The 22,725-nt window shown below is 46.5% G+C and overlaps 1 protein-coding gene across 8 annotated transcripts in view; it reads right to left on the reverse strand.

The window, feature by feature from the left end:
* Positions 1–22,725, reverse strand: part of MAP4K3 (mitogen-activated protein kinase kinase kinase kinase 3) — a 264,180-nt gene that overhangs the window by 20,701 nt on the left and 220,754 nt on the right. For all 8 annotated transcript variants that reach the window (XM_075596465.1, XM_075596462.1, XM_075596466.1 and 5 more), the window contains 8 exons: positions 15,092–15,254; positions 13,953–14,077; positions 12,292–12,333; positions 7,799–7,883; positions 5,959–6,038; positions 5,316–5,376; positions 3,900–4,017; positions 433–491 (listed from right to left, as the gene is read on the reverse strand). In XM_075596465.1, coding sequence (XP_075452580.1) covers positions 433–491; positions 3,900–4,017; positions 5,316–5,376; positions 5,959–6,038; positions 7,799–7,883; positions 12,292–12,333; positions 13,953–14,077; positions 15,092–15,254 — 733 coding nt within the window. The remainder of the gene's footprint in view (positions 1–432; positions 492–3,899; positions 4,018–5,315; positions 5,377–5,958; positions 6,039–7,798; positions 7,884–12,291; positions 12,334–13,952; positions 14,078–15,091; positions 15,255–22,725) is intronic.

Consider the following 22,725-nt stretch of genomic DNA (forward strand, 5'->3'; position numbering starts at 1 on the left):
CACGGTATCGGTTTAAAAGTCCCGCGTCCTGTGGGTCAACAGGAAGCTGCAACGTCATCCCTTGTGTCTTCCTATTGGCCCACCTCACGCAGGAGCTTTAAACTACGCAGAGATACCGGCAGCACCTACGGAGGATAAGTATTTCGGGAAGAGCGTTCCCGGAGCAGAAATTGACGTGGTTCAGCTCCGTGGATCCCCTACTTCAATCCTATTTAAAAACACAGTGCTGCTAGGAGTTCTGCTTTAAGCCACAAATCTGTAAACGCTAAGGTCTTTGTCCCCGACATTCCTCTCATACTCTGCTTTTAGGTCTGGAAAGTATACCTAGTACTGAAGTACCTGTCCCCTTGCATATCAGGTTGTAAAATCTGAGCACACAGTGAGAGCTACATGTAAATGAGGTAACCGGAATAATAAAATAAAAAGACTTACCGACACAGCACTTTTGACACCATTTTGTATCAGGAATTTTTGCAGAAACAGCAAACTTCCTGCAGAACAGCAATGAAACAAAACCGGGGAAGTCAATTCAAAACAGTCATGTAAGGAGACAGTGAGCGGCATGGTGCATAAATCCTCATAACTACACTGCATTTTACCTCAAAATCAATGTTTTCATTGACAATACCATAACTCCTTTTGTGCTGGAGGACACAGCAATTTGTTTAAGGCCCTTCCTGCAGAGCAGAGGCAAATACAGTAACTCAGCCCGTTCTGCCTCTCACAGACAGTCTAGAACAGAGGGACATTCTACAGGGCACTTTAGTATTCTACCAGGCTAATGTGGATAGATTAAACATGCCATTATCATATAGAAAGCCACGTTATTATCAATCATATTTCACACAAATGAAAATATCTATATTTAAAAATACGTATTGACAAAATGGATTTGGAAAGGTGTTTCAATAACCTGCAGCACGTGTTCTGACCATTTTAGGAAATGTCTTTGAAGGAGCCGTGTTAATACCTGAAGTATGTCCAATATGGCGTAAGTAACACATTATAATGGTGTAACTTGTGATACTCAACTTAATACCAATAGAACACTGAAAACATATGACACCTGCCTTTCTTTTCCTTCTGTAGCATAGGCTGACCAACTCCAGTCCTCAGGGGCCACCAACAGGTCAGGTTTGCAGGATATGCCTGCTTCAGCGCTGGTGGTGCAGTCTTCAACTGAGCCACGGATTGAGCCACCTGTGCTGAAGCAGTGATATCTTGAAAACCTGACGACCTGTTGGTGGCCCCTGAGGACTAGAGTTGCTCACCCCTGCTGTAGCACTTCAAAAACATTTACTTGTTAAATAAATCATGGCACAGTGTAATATGTCATGTGTTGTTGTTCGTCTGAGGTTGTATTTACTTAATTTTAAGACCTGCTAAGGAATAGATGATTGTTATTATGTCCTGTAAAACCATAGAATGCAGAGGGCGTACTTTCTTTTTCACACCACTGTATGCTCCTTTAAGAACTGCTGAGAAAACTCACAATAGACACCAGTGTAGGATGTAATAATGTGACTAAAGTATAGCAAAGTGAAGGCAGTCTGTAAAGACAATAAATCCACTAAAACACGATGGGTCCGGATTATGAGAGAAGAGAAGAAATGCAGGCACTCAGTAGTAGGTTATTCAGGGGGACTTAGCTGCCAGAGCTCTGCATCCAGGGATTTCCATGGGTCCCAGAAGTAGCCAGATATGCAGTAAGGAGGCAGGCACACGGTCTTAAGCAAAAGATAATTGAATGTGCCATGAATCCAACATTTCGGCAGCGAGATGCTCAAGGCGAGGCAGATAAAGGCAGAATCTCACTGCCGAAACGTTGGATTTATGGCACATTCAGTTATCGTTTGGCTCAAGACAGTGTGCCTGCCTCCTTACTGTATTCCTGATTAAGGGCTGTTCTATAGAGTGTGCGGCGTGCGCGTGTCGAACGCGCGTGCACGTGCCGCACGCTTTTTGCGTGTATGCTGAGCTGTGAGCAGGTACTGTGTGTTTGTATGTGTATGTACAGTATATGTATATGTGTGTGTAATTTATAAAAAAAACAAAAACATTTTGGTACTAAATAAAATATTTATTAACATTGTGCAGACACACACACACACACACACACACACACACACACACACACACACACACACATTTCAGCGAAAAGATTTTCCCCGTCTTCCCCGCTGTCGGCCGGAGGCCCGCTCCCTGCCGTGCGTGCGCGCGGCCCTTGTATAGAAGGGCTGACTAACCACAGCCAATTATAAGTTCCGCGCGCACAGCGGACACTATATAACCGCCCTAAGAGACACTCATGGTAGTTGAAAAAGTTGAAGATTAAGAAACACCATCACTAACTTAAACTAGTTTAAAGCCGCAATCCCCCCTCCGAAAGCCTATGCGTTTACCTCCCATAATGCTACCATTATCCCACATTTTTATTATTTGTATTGCAAACGATCGTTTTCGCCATTTCTAGCATATGACGTTTCCACGGCAACCTCAAACCCCGCTGGGTTCCGGAGAGACCGCCATTTTGACCACTTCATATTTTCCTGAACGTAGTGCAAAAGAAATATGTCGATCAGCATGGGCGGCTGTTTTAAAAGCACGTGCCCATCGTTTTGTTTGCAGAGGCCGGTCACTTGATTACTCCGAGCTGCAATTTATCAAAGTAAACCAGCAAGGGCAGATTTATCTCGTGTTGCGTGACCTTTACACACATACAATGACAAATCCTGATTTAGGCATTGCGATAAGTGACTGTGGACTGACCCACTGAGATATACTGTGGCTTCATAAATCACTGAGCAGTTGCACTTGTTAGCCTGCAGCCTGAGGGCAAAGACATTGTATCTGGTGGTACTGCAAATCTCCACCTAGTGCATATACACTTCTGCGCATCCATTTCTTAATTAAAGATTTTTATAGCATCGTTTATCTTTCTCTTCAAACATTTAGCGAAACATCTTTTTACAGGTTAATCTGTAAGGGATCTGTCTTTTCTGTTTTAACACAATAAAGCTTTATTTATGGCCAGAAGGTACCCAAATGTAATTTGAAAAAGGAGAGAAGATTGTACATGACAAATAACGCACCCAAATGTAATTTGAAAAAGGAGAGAAGATTGTACATGACAAATAACGCACACGCAGTACCACTACTTTCAGTTCAACCACTGTCGATCACCAAAACGGCACATCATTAATAATGTATTATATTTACCCCCTCGTATACCACTGAGTGCATACAGCGCTCTACATAGAATTTTGCAGGTACAACGAGACCCTGCCCCGTAAGGAAGCGGTGCACAAACTGGGGGGGCATGAGATTTTTTTGGGGGGGGCGTGGGCGGGGGCATAGGTCCCGCGCTCTTCCCCGAGGCATTTAAATTAAATGCCAGGGGGCCACGCGAGGCCTCTGCAACCTCTACTTATCGTTTTCAGCCTGCAGCGGGACGCGTGACCATGGCAACGCGGCGGGGGTCATGTGACGTCACGGTTGACATGGTAACGTGACATCACATGACTCTGCGGCGTCATTTCATGCCGCACGAGGTAAGGGGGAGCGCAGGAACAGAGGGAGCAAGTTGGGGGGGGGGGGGGTGCAGCAAAGTAAGTTTATATAAGTATTTTACTGTGTATTTTTGGCATATTGGATGTAGCATTGGGCTTCTCTGTTGCTTGTTGTATACATTTGCCACGCTAAATAGCTCTCCTTTTGACACTTGTATACATATATATTGTGGGGGCTCAGGGGTTCTTAAAATGAGCTTGCTGGGGTTCTGTGTGTTGTTTGTTAACTGCTAGATATATGCTGAAGCAGGAAACAGCACTACCGTTGTAGGAAAAATAGGAAATACAAACATTATTATGATCTCTAAGAAGATGAAATATATCACCCACCTGGGCAGTATTCTGTCAGGGAGCTTGTGGGTTGGAATAGCAACAGGCAGCTTCTGCATTTGCCTTGCGTAATCAAACAGACCGGGGAGGATATGTGAATAGAGCTGGGACGCTTTACCTGAAAATTACAGGGAAATCACATTAGTCCACAAAATATTTGAGCAGCATTGCCAATCAGATTACAATGTCATCGTGAGATTTAAATCTCTCAATACTTATTGTGCGATTATAATCTGCCTCGCCACAGCCCCGCATTCGTTTGGAAAATGAAGACACGGAAAACCAATGCTCCAATTCATCATTTGGGGCGGGACTGACGAGTTGCTTTACATGATAATATACAAGACATGGTGACACAGAGTCAGATCTGCCTTGAAGGTGTATTCACTCTTTGAGAAACTATGTTCCAAACAGCTAAGATGTGGCTATTTATAATGGAAGCAACCGTCTTAAATTTGATTGGTAGCAAAGTCAAGATCTTGTGAATTTTCTTGAATCATTTTGTTGAAACAACTTACTTTTTACCACCTTTAACCTTGTAAAGTGCCGGAGGGGTCGCAACCCGAGTGCCACGGCCCCTCCAGCACTGTGTGGTCACATGACTGCGTTCTATGGCTGTCATGTGACTGTGGCGGCCATTTTTGACGAAACAGAAGCGATCCTCCACCTCCGTTTCCATGCAGAACAAATCGCAGGACACGAACAAAGCGGGGGGGAAAAAAACCCTCAAAAGTGATGCTCCCAGATCTGATAACCCTCAGTATATTGAACATTTTAAGTTTGCCAGCTCCTGGCAAAAAAAAGTAGGATTGCCACATTTAAGTTTTTATACAACGGGACGCCAACATCCAGTATGAAAGTATGAGGTCATAATGAGCTATGAATGATTTGCAAATGCTTGGAGCTGAATGGTCTCTCCCGCTTGACAGCTATATTCTTTAGTTTTTATCAAGTCTGCTCTTGGCTGGGCGGAAAAAGCCGCGCACTGAACTAACAAGTAGCAGTGGGAGAAAAAGTAACGCCTATAGGGGTGGGTGCCATGGTGTTATGAGATGACCAGGCAGTGTCCTAGCTTTATTATTTTACTAATTTAGCAAGGGGACATCAGAAAAGGCAACTACAGCTCAACCCCGTTATAGCGCGATCCACTACAATGCAGACCCGCTTATAACGCAGTATGAGCGTGGCTCCCGATTTAAAAACATCTCCAATTTTTTTTCTAGCGAAATGGCCGCCGCTGCGCGAGGACTTACCCGGCATCTGCAGCTCTCTCCTTCGGTTATAACGCGGTCTCATTATGTGGACACGAGCACCGCGTTATAACGGGGTTCAGCTGTATTACACTCAAGTAGAAATCTATTACATTTTTAAGATGGACTAAGTGTGGAATATTAAAATGTGAATAAACAAGCATACCTGATATTGAGAGCAAGCAGTTATTCATTACATACAACCAGGTACATCTTCGTGGGAAAAGCTAAGGAAACACAAGAGATGGCATGTTACTGTATGAACAAACTACAAAACAACCAGTTACCCAAATTTTGTATGTGTATGTCCAGGAAATATTCCCTATGCACAATCTATCTATCTGGACTTATTTTAAAGAGAAGCAATACTATCTTATCCTGTATAAAATCACACAACTAAGAACAACTGAATAAAACGTTGCAGTGACAAGAGAAGAATCCAATGATATCTGTTGCAGAATTTGGGGTCAGTCACGTTAGTGTATATTAAGCTTCTCCACTATGAGCTTTTGCTTTGGAGAAGCCTCAGGTAAAGGCCCGGTACCCTACAATATTATAATGGCGCCCTGTTCCCGGGTCGGAGATCACCTTAACAATACCTTTGGAAATGTGCTGCCATGCTATTCACGGCGGCATGTTCATTTCTAGCATTAGCTGTTTCCACCAAACATGAACCCGTTGAAATGCGCTGTTAGGTATCACTGCAACTTGATATTGCATGCAAACATGCAGTTTCATCTCAGTCTCCTAGCAAGATAATGATCTCATATCATGCACAAGTTCTGCAATAAAGCAGAAGTGTACTGTACCTGTTCCATTGATGTTTCATGCAGTTCATTCAGGTTCAAGGTGTAAATGCCTTCCTCTGCCCCAAATATCAGGTATTGATCTGAAAGGCAAGAAATGTAAACCTCAAACCAGCAATGTACTGTGTTTTAAAGTGCAATTTTTGCTTTGGGAATCCATTCAAAAGTCCTTTCACTGTCCTCAGTTATCGATGAAGAGATATATTCTGTCTGCCTGTTCATCATTAAGATCTGGCCATCTCTACCATTTATAATTTATGTCATGCGCATGGACTTGTAGTTCAAGAAACACCTCTCTCTTTCAGGGGGTCTAATGTCACTCTTCTAAATCCCTCTGAAAAGAGAAACTCTCCCAATGTAGGGCCATATTACTAAGCAGTGCTATTCCAAAAAAAAAAAAAAAAACTTTTGAGGCCGGAATACAACTTGCAGCCCATTAGTAAGTACGGGTCAAGTAAATATGAGACGAGCAAGCGTTATAGAAGGGAGAAACTCTTTCTGCCATTAGTTTTCCTCTGGAACAGTTGTCCATCATGTTCTGTGATTATTCAGCTAAATCCAAAGAGAGAGGAAGTAGTTTGGACTGCGCACATTTCTGGCGCACACACTCGCGCTGCAGTCCCGCTTTCTGGTCTGTATAAACACACCGCCTATTTCCTCATTCAAGCCCACGTAACTTGACCACCGCTCCGCCGGCACATTGCGCTCACTTGGTCGCTCGAAGGGTTCCTGTGACCACATCACCACCGATGACGCGAACGGAAGAGGCGCCGCCTCCTCTTCTCGTCTGGCCAGGTCATGTTCAGCGGCAGAACATGACCTCTCCAAGGAGATTGGCAACAAATACCCACGGCCCCCTGGAGTGCCTAACCTTATGACTTGGAACCTACACGTTGGGACACTAAGGGGTTAAAGGAATTAAATCTTGGCTACAAAAAAGCCAGTGAAGAATACGTATTTGAAATCACTTTTGAGTCTGAGAAATAGGGTCCCTGTCATTTTGTACTATGGACAAACCCCACCCTGGTCACTGAACCAAATAAAGAGAAAGGAGCAAGAGGACAGCCATTAAATCAGCAATCCAAACACAAAGTCATAAAACAAACTGATATTTCCTACTGCAATGATCCTTTAATGTATTATTAAATCGCGCCCCGAGAGGTAGCTATTAACCTCATGGGGTCTGGCACTCCAGGATGTAATCTACACCGATGAGGAATGGAAGGTGGGTAACCCCTTTCCATCATCAGTGACGAAGCGGGCTGGATGGGCCGTGGCGCCTTCCCCGTACTCAAAGGGTTAAGCGATCAAGTATTCTGTAGAATTGTCCCTAGCATCAGATGTTGCCATGGCAACCCGCGTTGCCTTGAGTAGAAACAGCAGTGTCCATTATCAGCAACTAATATCCACAGTCCGTCATTTAACAAGGATAGCATGGCTAAAGCCAAAAAATCCAACAGGATGCGCGACGGTAAAATAAAGATAACATTTTTATGGTGCGCAGATTGCTGCGTTGAAGTCAAACAGCTGCTCCTGCTAGGAAGGGGTTAAGCTTATCAGTGACATTTACACTTTTAAAGAGATCTCAAAATCATTGGGAGGAATTCATTTGACAATCATGCCTGAACTTGCAAAAACAAGAAGAACAGCACAGCCGGATCCCCGTTTCACATTTCTCATATCCACTTGTTGACAATGTACTTAAATCCAGCTTTTCAGCAATATCTGCATGCTTAAATGATCATAATAAAATAAACATGAGGTTGCGTGTGTGTGTGTTATGTTCTTAGGAGAGTGATTTAACTGATCATGCAATAACCACGTCACGGCGACCATGACTTACCTCTTGTGTCTGGATTTATCCACGAAGTTGCGCAATGAATCCTCAAGGGACACCCATTAAATACTTTTGAAAAACAAGCCCCCATCTGTTAAATGAGAATCATTTCCATTAGATCACAAAGCATAGGTTTCCATGTTGAGCATTGTAAGGATTGTTCCAATACCACAGCTTCAGAACACTGCTCAATAAATCTTTTTTTAAACTCTTACATAGTTACATAGTAGATGAGGTTGAAAAAAGACGTACGTCCATCAAGTTCAACCTATGCTAAATTTAGACAACAGATACTGTACCCTATAGCTATACTTATTGATCCAGAGGAAGGCAAACAAAAAACCCCAGTGACATATCATCCAATGATATCTCACAAGGGGAAAAATAAATTCCTTCCTGACTCCAAGAATTGGCAATCGGATTAATCCCTGGATCAACATCCTTCCCATGTATACTTATTTGGTATATCCCTGTATACCTTTCCTTTCTAAAAAGATGTCCAACCTTTTTTTGAACAAATCTATTGTATCTGCCATCACAGTCTCCATGGGTAATGAATTCCACATTTTAACTGCCCTTACTGTAAAGAACCTTTCCCTTTGTTTCCTCCAACCTTAAGGGATGGCCCTGAGTCCTTTGTACTGCCCGTGGGATGAATAGTTCTTTTGAAAGCTCCTTGTATTGTCCCCGAATATAATTATATAGATAACATATCCCCTCTTAGACGCCTCTTTTCTAATGTAAATAAGTCTAATTTAGCTAGCCTCTCCTCATAAGTTAGATTGTCCCTCCCCTTTATTAATTTGATTTGCAAGGCAAGAAGGAACCTCAGTGAAAGGACTCCTGTTTATTTTTTTACTTTTGCATGATTCTTTACAATAAAGGAACCTTTGCCAAAGAACCTCTCCATAATACTACACACATGGGTACTTAGCAGAACTTTATGTTAATTACAGTATTTCCACAACATCATTGTTAAATCAAGGGGTGCAGATACCATGTCATGCTTTTACAGCGATGCTAATAGGAGCACAAGCTGAGCTGGCACATCCTAGTTATCAAAGTACTTCCCCCTCTTTTATTCTGCATGGGATGGCATCATCTAAAAGGTAAGACAAGCTTAAAGATAAGGAGAACCTTTGCAATGAATTTCTGGCCCTTCCAGCACTGAGGACGACTCATTTGGTGCTCACAAAATGTTTGCACTAACAAGGAGACTGTATCAGCATACAGGTAAGATGGTCAAAGCAAGGTAAAAACGAAAAACAAGTCAATAATCTAGTTCTCACCTATTAAACATGTCACGGTCAATAATTCCTTTTCGTCTTACATGGGACATCCTCCTAGCTATGAACATAAAACACTTCCCACAAAGACTCATTTAGTAAAAAAATAAAAAAGTATCTAATCTGCTCTATTCTAGGCAAATTCTATTCTTTTAGCGATGGCGTGCCTATGTTTTTTAACCCTTTGTACACTGGCAGTTGTCACTGACGTTGCGGCCTTAGGAGTCATGTGATAGACAATAAAGTGATCAGATGACCAGCATACGCTCCCTGACGTCGGGAAAGGAAAGGAGAGTCTTCCTCCTGTTCTGCCCCGATCACAATCTCAGGGAGGGCGGAGGGCGAAACGAGCAAAACGTCCATGAAGTTGGGGCGGCTTAATATGACATTGCCTCAAAATCAGTGGGGGCACTGAAAGGTCTAAAAGCTAATAAAACAACTGGTCCCCTTTTCATTGTCCTCTGACCATAAAGATCCTAGGTACCCATATGTCCCAGATGTTTCTCAGCATTTTAAGTGCTTGGCAAGGAGTGACGGCAGACTTCCATGTGTTGCTGATAGCCTGTTACTCTGCAATTAAGGTCTCATTCATTCTTCCGACTTCTAAAATGTGACATGGTTTATTTCTGAGATCAATTTGCTTAGCTGGGAAAACTGCGTTCTCAGAAAGGATGCACAGATGCCACTTTCATACAAAATATTCTTAATGGTGTAATTCACTGGAATAAGATTTGCATTGAGTGTTTAAAAACCCACATCACATACATTTGTCAAATCTAATTCCGGGTCTTTCCATCTATGTTAATTTTCTGCGTAACCTCATGTTCCCGTAATTGAGCAGTGGCAAGCAATATTTTTTTTTACAGATATCCAGTTTTGCCTGCAGCTTGTTCCCAGTAATCGGAAGCAAAACAACTTTCATATTGAGGTGTGATGGGAAGCGATCACAAAGAGTCAGAGATGTCAACCAAACCTGTATGTATGTATGTATGTATGTATGTCTTTATTTGTATAGCGCCATAAAATGTACATAGCGCTTCACAGTAGTAATACATGTCATATAAATAGCAAATATAAATAACACATCATGGGAATAAGTGCTTCAGACATACTGTAAAAGTAACATTAAGGAAGGAGTCCCTGCTCCGAGGAGCTTACAATCTAATTGGTATGTAGGGAGAACGTACAGAGACAGTAGGAGGGAATACTAGTAAGTGCGTCTGCAGGAGGCCAAGCTTTGTGTCATGTGTCCATGATTATCCAGTGCTACTCATATGCTTCTTTAAGCAGATGTGTCTTAAGGTGGGTCTTAAAGGTGGATAGCGAGGGGGCTAGTCGGGTATTGAGGGGAAGAGCATTCCAGAGGTGTGGGGCAGAAAGTGAGAAAGGTTTAAGGCGGGAGAGAGCTTTAGATACAAAGGGGGTAGAAAGAAGACATCCTTGAGAAGAACGCAAGAGTCGTGATGGTGCATAGCGAGAAATTAGGGCTGAGATGTAATGAGGGGCAGAAGAATGTAAAGCTTTAAAAGTGAGCAGTAGAATTGAGTGTGAGATACGCGATTTAATCGGAAGCCAGGAGAGTGTGAATGAGAAGTCCTTATGATGGCAGTACACCCCACCCAGGCACCTAGTCAATATACAGGTGGTCCTGGATTATATGACGGAATCCGTTCCGGAGACTAGCGTCGTATAGTGAAAGTGTCGCAAAGTGAATCCCATGCTAAAGGGCGGTGGCAAGCGTCGGATAATTCCTTCCGTGGATTGCATGTGACAAGTCCCATAATCCGTTCATCGTCAGGCAAAACGACGGATAGCGAGGACCGCCTGTCCTCAGGAGAGGAGTTAACGTCTGTTCAAACGAATGGGATTACAATCTTTTTCAGTGGAAGACAGCTTCACGGTATACTGTATAGAAGCCACAGTGATTGTGTGAGTTTGTAGACATGCGACAAATCTATTACTAATTGGTAGGTGGAGTCCCCAAGTCCTGAGTGATTAGTGCACAACTCCACGTTGCAAAGACACATACATATGTTCATAAAATATGATTGAAAATAGGGACCATCTAGACCTCATATTTATCAATACTTAAAGAAGAAAACCTTTTTGGATCTTAAACTTTGTTGCCCCTTTTTTGAATGAGATTCTGGTGTCCACATTCGTTCATCAGCAAATGTGCAAAAAGAAGGGAGTACTTCAATTATAGGTGATAACTTTTTCGGCTAGCCCTCAAGACCTATTCAATATTCCTCAGTTCTCAAGTAAACCTCTTGGAAACTGGGTCCTGAAAATATTGTTTTAGTTCACATAGAAATAAAAATTAAATAAATCACTGTACTTATTGTTTACAATTCCTGCTTTTCCAGGCGTTCAGCATACATTGCGCATGTATGAAGCCTGCCTGACAACAACATTCCATTGATATCAAACCCATAGATGGCAGTGTGAGCAGCATTAAAGGTTTTTTATTTTTTTGCTTCATATGGAGTGCCATTTGCCCAAACTCACAATGTGCCGACACCGGGAACTGAACCAGGTTCCCCTGATTCAAAGTCGGTGTCATTGTTATCAGAGTCAGTGTCTTTACTTCATTGAGTCACTGCTTCTCCCTAATACATTGTTTCTGGATCCTGTGGCTTTCAGGTGGATGACAACCACTGTATTGTGCTGGGATAAACCCTGTTTTCGGATCTTTATGGAAAAGAAGAGTTATCACTCGAGAGGACTGGTTATAACAAGCAGTCCAGGCAACTACTTATTTCTATCTATACGCCGTTCTAATCGGTGACTCTCACAGTGCAGCTTTGCTGCGCTTAACCCTGAGGTGTAGGAGATACTAACGTTCCAGAATTTCTGCGATCATAAAACGAAAACAGGCTAGCTGCCTAGCACATTGTATATATTTTGGATAACACCCTTGTTAAAATACTGTCATTTTTTTGGAACCTAACTTTTTCTGCATGTAGGACAACCAGACCTAAAGTAGGAAAAACACCAGATCAGACGCTTACATCATTTTCATCCATTTAGTTTTTAAATATTTTTTGCTAAAAAGCATAAGTTTCATTTAGCAACTGGGAAACCTTTAAAATATTGCTTTCAATATAGTGACCCCCCCGCCTTCCCCATACATTATAAACTAACATGGACTATTTCTACAAATGTCGCTATATATACACGATTTGAGGACACTTCTGAACACCGAATACTTACATGCACTTTAGGTGTAGGCGGAAGTCCATTACTAATTGGTTTCTAAAATAGAAAAAGATGGTTTATATAAAATTAGCTTCTAATCTGTGATTTCTCGCAAAGCAACTGGTGCAAAGTTAATTGGTCACACTCTAATTAACAGAAAATGTCCCTCAGGATAAACATAGTGGATAAAAAGCACCTTTATTTTTGCAAGGCCCCATGGACGTGTATGAAATCCAGAGGGAAACAGGCCTCTCTTTATTATTAATTAGCACTGCTGCTGCAAACCACTACCAATGTAAAGCGGGTAAATTACAGCTGCTAGGCTTTTTACATTAAACTAGCCAAATATATCTCAAAAGTAACATGTCCTATTGTTGGAGGGACCTGTGGAAGATAGCCACATGCTCGCGTGTTCTTTGTCATTGCTGTACATTGTTGAGTGGTGGGTCTTGGTCACTTTGTTGACCATTGTGTCAGGAATGTAACCAACAATGGCGTCATGGTACAGAATCCAATGACCAAGGTCAAACTGATGAGTACAACAGGACAGTGGGGTTTCTAATGCGATTACCGTAGGCTTGTTTTATAGTTCTTGCTGGTGCGCGACCGGCGTTGCACGTGGCGTGCGCGTTGAGTTTGTAGGCTGCAAGCGGTGATGCGCGCGGTTAGGGGACGTGACTCTGACGTCACAGCGTTAGGCCGCGTTGTGATTGGTTCGTGGCGTGGCAGCAGTGCGAAAATACAATTTTATTGTCATTTCCCTGGTCTGCCGCACCACTGCTCACTGTCGTGCGCGCGCGCGCGTCCCTAGTATAGAAACGTCTGGCTAACACAGCCAATTATAATTGACGTGCGCATGGTAGCGTACTATATTACACGCCTTAGGCTTTGCTGCATAGTGCAGCAGGCAAAAAAACCAGGACATTTATGTTCAATAAGGAAGCTAAAAGTGTACTCTCGCTGTACTTGTGTAAATGTCACTCACTCAGATCCCTTTCTGCAATTCAAACACTGACATATTTACCAAGCGGTCTTCTGCCATAAGACACCTTCTGGGGCTGAAACACACCTTGCAGCGGGGGTGGCCAACACCACTCCTCAAGGGCCACCAACAGGTCAGGTTTTAAGGATACCCCTGCTTCAGCACAGGTGGCTGTTGACTGAGCCACCTGTGCTGAAGCAGAGATATCGGTAAAACCTGACCTGTTGGTGGCCCTTGAGGAGTGGTGTAGGCCACCCTTGCCTCAGAGCCTATTCAAGGCAACAAGCTGCAAGGTGACCCATGGAAGACCTGAAAATGAGCTCACAGGTTTTTCTGCTTTCGCCATTTCGCCCCTGGGAATGAATATGTGACAGTGTGTAATGACTATACCAATATACACCCCAGTTATTCCACATTTGCACTGCTAACGTGTTCTGCAATAAAAAAAACAGCAGGGAAGAAACCCAGATAGTCTTTTTGCCCCAGCCGGTCTTCCGATTGACATTTAGAAAAGCTTTGAGGTCATTAGGCCCCTTCTGCGTCCCAATAATGCTTTAGGAGCCTATTGTTTGCTAATTAGGGGCAGGGTTGGACAGCTTTAAGTGCATATTGATACCCAACAGTTCTACTGCACTTCCATTTCCCAGAAGGCCTGTGCGTTAAAAATGAGCGAGGAAAGTAAAGGAGCACCCACTGGCACATCTTTCTTGTCCTTCCGGGTCGGCACACTCAGGGACTTGGAACTCCTGTTTTCTACCTGCTGCAGAAGGGAAGAACTGTCCCGGTCTCCATTTAGCTTCACAGAGCCCACTCCATTGCCTGGAAGAAGAAAAAGTGAGAATGGAAGAAGTCCTTTCTGATACTTTTCTTAACGGAATAACAACAGATGTGTTGAAAAGTTACGCTCTTCACCTTGCCGACAGTTAAAAGTACAGGTAGTCCTCACTATCCAACGTTTCACTTTACAACGAATGGCATATCCAACGCCTTACAATGCAACCCTGTGGGCTGTTTTTCGACGTCTGAATGCGTCATCCAACGCTCACCGCCACTGATTAACATGGGACTCACTTTCCAACGGTTTCACTATCCAACGCTACTTCCAGAACGGGTTCCATTGGATAACTGAGGACTACCTGTACATGTTACACTACACGCTTAATTCTAATTATCTTCTGGAGGACTGAAAACAACAAAAAAAATGTGTGTGTGTATATATATGTGTGTGTATATATCTCTATATATATACACACACACACACACACACACACATTTTTGTGTATATAGACACACACACACACACACACACACACACAGCTCAACCCCCTTATAACGCTGTGCTTGGGGTCCAAAGAATGACATTGCGCTATAAGCGGGTCACGTTACAAATAATGTACAATTGTATGCATTGTACAGTAAAGTATTTAAGACACCAATAATCGTGTTGTAAAGTATTCATAAATACGAAAATTGGGAGCCACGCTTGCATCGCGTTATAAGCGGATTCGCGTTGTAACGGATCGCGTTATAACGGGGTTGAGTTGTGTGTGTGTATATATATATATATATATATATATATATATATGTATGTATATATATATGTATATATATATATTTATTTCTCTTTGACGATTTTACATATTTTGTCCTACTTCATGAACAAATAAATATTATATACATTTCTACCATTAATGGGCAACCTTTACTGTGCTAATTATACCTTAGCTTTCGTCTTTGTGAGTGGTTATGAGATACACATGCATGTTATACGTTGCTGATTTGTTGAGCGTCAGCCCTTTGGCCTTAACTTGGAATGTGAACTTCTGCAATCACCTAAAACACTGGGTTTGTGAGGCGGTATCCGTGGAGGGGGAGGTCTGGGCGGTACGTAAGACGTTGGCCGTGCCGGGCTGTCTGAAACAGGACATCTCTTAATTGTTCCTTGGTTGTCTTCCTCAGCACCACTGGTTTCCTGTGGTATGTATATTGATTTCGGCTGCAAGGACACATTCAAATATAAATCACACATTTCGCCAGTGACAAAAAAAAATCGAAGTCGTACATTTCATATTATTATATAAAGAAATAATACAAAAAAAATAAATAACAAGCGCAAGACAAAATACTAAGAATAAGGGAACGTACACCAGCCCATCCGATTCACAGTTAATGTAACTGCATGCTGCTTATTGTGCATTTTTATTACAGGTCTGTTCAAACATCCCTGATACAAACTAGTCATTAATACTGAGCACCATTCCTGAAAATACTGCCCAAGCTTAACAGATTTATTTGTAGCATTAAACAAGCAAGACGTTTATTGTCCTAATGGTTTTATTCTACCCGGGTGCTGCTTTTTAACCCCTTGGCTGTAATCACTATCTGCCTCTAACTGTCCTATATATGAAGGACATGTCCCAAGTCAAGGTGGTTAGGATAGCAACATTTGGGGACTTCTGGCTTTTCTGTGCTTTCCACTGATTTTAGGACCAGCTCCTTGTGGATCGGAGATGCAGACAGAGGTGACACAGCTGACGGAAGGTAAATCACCTGGTCGGGACTCTTTACAGAGCTTGCACCGTAGCGAGGGTAGAAAAAAAATAAAAACCTGCTACCAGTGTCAGCAGCAGCTACATGCGGTTTGTCATAAACCATCTGCAGACTGAGGTCTGGTGACATCAGAAATGAGAAAACCACTAACATCCCATTAAGACATTGAGTCCAACTAATGGAGCAATTTCCCTTCGTTTGATTCTCTTTGTAGAATACATGCACGGTTTTTTGTTTTTCCAACTAGTGCTGTGATCATTTCTCAATATCTGCTTCACATTTGAAACTAGGAATGCATACAATTAAGAGGAACCATACTGCAGTGTTATTGCTCGGTCCTGTAGAACATAGCGTGCAAACAATCACACAGAAATGCAGTCAGAAAACAGAGCGTGCACCAACACATACGCAGTCTTTTTCCATCTGCAGAGCAAGTATTTAAAGGTACAATCCCTCACAGAATGTTGTGAAGAAGTCTTATACATTTAGGTCATGGAGCATAAAGGGAAGAAAAATGACAAATTGTATGTACATATTAAACAGTGCTTTCCCAAGCTTGTCCCTGTCTCTTAAAGCAGGGGTGTGCAAACTTTTGCTTCTGTGCCCCCTGCCTCTTGTCCCCCCGGTGCTCGCGCCCCCCTTCGCTCAGTGCAGCGCTAAATGATGCGTGGGGTCATGCGACGTCATTTGACGCTGCGTTGCTATGGCAATGCACGTGTGACATCACGCTGCATGAATGACGCCCTGTTGCCATGGAGACGCTTCCAGACGCCGGCCGAAGCAAAGTAAGTTGAGGTTCTAGAGGCCTCACGCGACCCCCCTGCATTTAATTTTAATGCCTCGGAGAAGAGCGCGGGGCCTCTGCAACCGCCCGCCCCCACCCCAGAAAGATCTTGCGCAGACCCTGTTTGCGCATCCCTGTCAAAGGAGCAATTCATGCAATAACCTAGGTGTAAAAAACAAAACAGTTCTGTAGTATTAGATAATACTTACTACCTTTTTTTTAAATTTTTAAATTCAACACAATCCCATTTTTCATGAGTTTAATATACTTATCATCCTTTAATTTCTATAGCAGGTTTTAGCCCATCTCCAAGCAGTGCAAGATCTTTGTTACACTTTCCTGTTTGTGATCATTTGTTGTGAATATTCCCAGCAGTTTGAGCTGCAAACTGTAACAATAGATAATGCTACCTTGGTAATAACAGAATATATTGTCGCTGCTGAGTTACACCGAGTGAAGGATTGATGGAAACTGAAAGGCCGCCATTTATTGAACCCTGGGAAGCCGGATCTTTGCTGATAAATCACGGGAGAACGAAATCGATTGGTAGCTTAGGTAATTAGCTTTCAATAAAGGTAATCAAAGGCTGCATCTATTAAAACTATTTTTTTTTTTAAAGTGCCGCTTAGATTGCCTCTTTAAACATCACAACGTTTGCATTGCCGGGTCATCCCTGATGAAATAAGCGCTATTGCAAAACTCATTGGGGCCTAACACAGCAGCAGCTGTTTCTCTTAATTGCAATAGTTGCGGTGCCGTCCCCAAGACGCGGTCCTACAAATTTAGATGGTGGAGATCTTTCTGTTCACATGCAAACTTACTTGTTTGTTTAATTTATGGAGTTTGGTAGAAACATCTTCAATGTGAATATTCTTGTGGGAGCAGGTACGGTAGCTCTTACTTGGTGCCTGCCTATTAAAGGGGCAGTCCATCCGAGGACCACAGTGTACTAATGACAGTGGCATGTTTAACCCCGGCATTCCTTTTTTTTAATTTGAGATTTACAGTTAAAGTATTGAAGCAGGGAGTCTCTGGAGCTGAACTGTGGTAGAGGAGCGGCTCAGCGAGTAAAGACACTGACTCTGGCACTGAGTTTGAAGCAGGGGAACCTGGTTCAATTCTCGGTGTCGGCTCCTTGTGACCTCGGGCAAGTCACTTTATCTCCCTGTGCCTCAGGCACCACAAAAAAAAACTAGTCTGCAAAATGTTTCTGTAAAGCGCTACGTAAAAACTAGCAGCGCAATACAAGAACAAACGATTATTATTAATTTCAGCTCCGGGGACCCCCTGCATCCCAAAATACTTCCGTAGGTAGGGCTGTGTGGGGCTATCAAAATGGCAGCTTAAATGCCCGTGTGACCGGGATCTTTTAACCATTGGAGCTGGCACCCCCAACGGAGGAAAGTACCTCAGGGAGGAGGGGGTCTTTGTAGATGAAATGAATGAGGTTCAGCTCCGGAGATCCCTGCTTCCCACCTATTAAAAAAAATACCCTCATTTTCTGATCCTTTAAGGAAGCCAAATAGATTGTTCAATTGTTTTTTGTTTTCAGGAACTGCACCTTTAATGTGCACCATGGTGCTACTACTCATTGTGTCCCACAATGTTAATTCTGACTTGATTTATGCACCTGAGGCTGCGTCCCAGGTTGTAGCAGCCGTACAGAGGCGCACTGAGGGAAAGCGGGCCTTGGTTAGCGCCCGTCCGGGGGCATGTCGGGGGGGGGGGGGGGCTGTGGGCCAGTGACATCACGGAGCTGGTTCGCCCTCATTGGGCGAACTGCTCACGTGACCGGCCCTGCGCTCCCTTGAGCGCTTAAATCTAAAATTCTAATAAGACCCACGCTCTCATTGTGGCTGCAGGGGCTCACTGGTAAGCACCAGCGCACCTCAGCACAGGTCAGCGCCTAAGCGCTGACCATGCCCGAGGCCTGGGTCATGGTGCAGGGAGCGGCGCTGGGCAGCGCTGACGCTCATGTTGTTCTGGCAGCGTGGAGCTCTGGAGGACACATAATTTCATCTTCTGCAGAGGTTTCCTGGTCTGGGGAGGAAGGACAGCTACTCTATTGGTCTTATTTACTCAGCCTTGCTGTAAGTAGGATTTCAATTTTACTCCTACTGGATGGTACTGCCTCATCAGTGTCTTTAGTCCAACGGACATTTGTTTGTTGTTTTATATTTAGTAATTGCATTTTATTAAAATTGTAATAATCTTTTAGTTATTCTTTTTCAGTGTTTGTTTTTTTGAGTTACACTATGATTTTTCCCTTTGTCTTTTCTGTTGTTTATGTTTGTTTGTCATCCTCGTGAGACTTCATTGAAGATTCCCCTCAGGATTACTTGCCATCCCCGATTGGACTCTCTATTTGGTCAGATTTCACATACTTTACATTCTTGGAGGCACCGGTTTTCTGTTTTCTAAACACACACTGACACTGAATTCAGCAGAGAGAAGTGGAAAGGAGGGGGGCAAACGGACAGAAGGGGGGGGGGCAAACGGACAGAGGGGGGGGGGGCAAACGGACAGAGGGGGGGGCAAACGAACAGAGGGTGGGGCAAACGGACATAGGGGGGGCAAACGGACAGAGGGGGGGGCAAACGGACAGAGTGGAGGGGCAAACGGACAGAGGGGAGGGGCAAACGGACAGAGGGGGGCCAAACGGACAGAGGGGGGGGCAAACAGACAGAGGGGGGGCAAACAGACAGAGGGGGGGCAAACAGACAGAGGGGGGGCAAACGGACAGAGGGGGGGCCAAACGGACAGAGGGGGGCCAAACAGACAGAGGGGGGGCCAAACGGACAGAGGGGAGGGGCAAATGGACAGAGGGGAGGGGCAAATGGACAGAGGGGAGGGGCAAACGGACAGAGGGGGGGCAAACGGACAGAGGGGGGGGCAAACGGACAGAGGGGGGGCAAACGGACAGAGGGGGGGCAAACGGACAGGGGGGGGCAAACGGACAGGGGGGGGGGCAAAAGGACAGGGGGGCAAACGGACAGGGGGGGGGCAAACGGACAGAGGGGGGGCAAACGGACAGAGGGGGGGCAAACGGACAGAGGGGGGGCCAAACGGACAGAGGGGAGGGCAAACGGACAGAGGGGAGGGCAAACGGACAGAGGGGGGGGCAAACGGACAGAGGGGGGGCAAACGGACAGAGGGGGGCCAAACGGACAGAGGGGAGGAGCAAACGTACATAATGGGGGCCAAACGGACAGAGGGGGGGGGCCAAACGGACAGAGGGGGGGGGGGCAAACGGACAGAAGAGGGGCCAAACGGACAGAGGGGGGGGCCAAACGGACAGAGGGGGGCCAAACGGACAGAGGGGGGCCAAACGGACAGAGGGGGGGGGGCAAACGGACAGAGGGGGGGGGCAAACGGACAGGGGGGGGGGCAAACGGACAGAGGGGGGGCAAACGGACAGAGGGGGGGGCAAACGGACAGAGGGGGGGCAAACGGACAGAGGGGGGGGCAAACGGACAAGGGGGGGGCAAACGGACAAAGGGGGGCAAACAGACAGAGGGGGTGGCAAACGGACAGAGGGGGGGCAAACGGACAGAGGGTGGGGCAAACGGACAGAGGGTGGGGCAAACGGACAGAGGGGGGGGGCAAACGGACAGAGGGGGGGGCAAACGGACAGAGGGGAGGGGCAAACGGACAGAGGGGGGCCAAACGGACAGAGGGGGGGGGGCAAACGGACAGAGCGGGGGGCAAACGGACAGAGGGGGGGCCAAACGGACAGAGGGGGGGCCAAACGGACAGAGGGGGGCCAAACGAACAGAGGGGAGGGGCAAACGGACAGAGGTGGGGGCAAACGGACAGAGGGGGGGGCAAACGGACAGAGGGGGAGGGGGCAAACGGACAGAGGGGGAGGGGGCAAACGGACAGAGGGGGAGGGGGCAAACGGACAGAGGGGGAGGGGGCAAACGGACAGAGGGGGAGGGGGCAAACGGACAGAGGGGGAGGGGGCAAACGGACAGAGGGGGAGGGGGCAAACGGACAGAGGGGGAGGGGGCAAACGGACAGAGGGGGGGCAAACGGACAGAGGGGGGGCAAACGGACAGAGAGGGGGCAAACGGACAGGGGGGGGGCAAACGGACAGGGGGGGCAAACGGACAGGGGGGGGCAAACGGACAGGGGGGGGCAAACGGACAGGGGGGGGCAAACGGACAGGGGGGGGGGGCAAACGGACAGAGGGGGGGGGCAAACGGACAGAGGGGGGGCAAACGGACAGAGGGGGGGGCAAACGGACAGAGGGGGGGGGCAAACGGACAGAGGGGGGGCAAACGGACAGAGGGGGGGGCAAACGGACAGAGGGGGGGGGCAAACGGACAGAGGGGGGGGGCAAACGGACAGAGGGGGGGCAAACGGACAGAGGGGGGGCCAAACAGACAGAGGGGAGGGGCAAACGGACAGAGGGGGGGGCCAAACGGACAGAGGGGGGGCCAAACGGACAGAGGGGGGGCCAAACGGACAGAAGAGGGGCCAAACGGACAGAGGGGGGGCCAAACGGACAGAGGGGGGCCAAACGGACAGAGGGGAGGGGCAAACGGACAGAGGGGGGGGGGCAAACGGACAGAGGGGGGGGGCAAACGGACAGAGGGGGGGGGGCAAACGGACAGAGGGGGGGGGCAAACGGACAGAGGGGGGGCAAACGGACAGAGGGGGGGGGCAAACGGACAGAGGGGGGGGGCAAACGGACAAAAGGGGGGCAAACGGACAAAAGGGGGGCAAACGGACAAAGGGGGGGCAAACAGACAGAGGGGGTGGCAAACGGACAGAGGGGGTGGCAAACGGACAGAAGGGGGCAAACGGACAGAGGGGGGGGCAAACGGACAGAGGGGGGGCAAACGGACAGAGGGGGGCAAACGGACAGAGGGGGGGCAAACGGACAGAGGGGGGGCAAACGGACAGAGGGGGAGGGGCAAACGGACAGAGGGGGGGTAAACGGACAGAGGGGGGGGGTAAACGGAGTGCTGCTGTGTGGTGGGGGGGGCAAACCGAGTGGTGTGGTGGGGGAGAAGGGAGAGAGGGGGGAGAGAGAGAGGGGGGGAGAGAGAGGGGGGGAGAAGGGAGAGGGGGGGAGAGAGAGAGGGGAAGGGTGAGAGAGAGGGGAGTGAGCAAGGGGGGGAGAGAGAAAGAGAGCAATGGGGGGGGGGGGAGAGAGAGCAATGGGGGGGGAGAGAGAGAGAGCAATGGGGGGGAGAGAGATGAAGGAAGGGGGGAGATATATATATATATATATATATATATATATATATGAGAGAGATACACAGAAACACAGACAGCCCCTATACAGCCAATGACACCCCCCCTCCCGTAATTGCCACGCCCCCCCACTCCTGCTCTAAAAATGTTGCAGGACAGCGATCGCTCATGCTTGAGAGCTGGTGACATCACCGCTCTCCAAGCATGAGCGAGCTCAGCGGCAGCGGGGCCGCAGCCTTAGGCTTAGTCCATAGACACTTCGCCTGTGCGGAGGCGCGCTGAGGCTGAGGGAAAGCGGTGCTTTCCCTGGCCTTAGAGCGCGCGCCGTCCGTGGGCGTGTCTGGGGGCGGGCCAGTGACGTCACGGAGCTGGTTCGCCCTCATTGGGCGAACCGCTCACGTGACTGGCCCTTGCTCCCGTGAGCGCCGATACGAAAGATTTCTTAAGACACTGCTAAAGCATTTCTTAAGCCTTTGCTAAAGCCGCTCTCATTGCGGCTGCAAGGGCTCACTGCCGAACAGCAGCACGCCTCAGCACGGGTCAGCGCCTAAGCGCTGACCATGCCCGAGGCCTTAGAAAGGACAGGGGTCATTGAGATCTCAGCCTCCGACAACTGCCCTGGAGCCAATTTCTTTCCCCTTGGAGATGACTGTTATTTCCAGGCCTGCTCTCTGAGGCAGAGAGAATATTCCTCTGCAGTGTGTGTGTGATGGGAGACCGTGCACATGCAGCTGCAGGCGGGCAGGCCTTTCTATTATCTCCCGGACAGTCTGCTAATGCACATTTTCCTGGTTGATTTGCCTTTAATGCATTCATCTCGGCTTTAAATGTTTAGAGGTAAACAAAAGACGGAGGGAGAAAGGCATGGCTCGCAAGGACAGCTTGAAACGTCAATTTAGCAGCAGGAAAAGCAAGAAAACGGGTCTAACTC

The sequence above is a fragment of the Ascaphus truei genome, chromosome 4, assembly GCF_040206685.1.
Source record: "Ascaphus truei isolate aAscTru1 chromosome 4, aAscTru1.hap1, whole genome shotgun sequence".
Taxonomy (NCBI): Eukaryota; Metazoa; Chordata; class Amphibia; order Anura; family Ascaphidae; genus Ascaphus; species Ascaphus truei.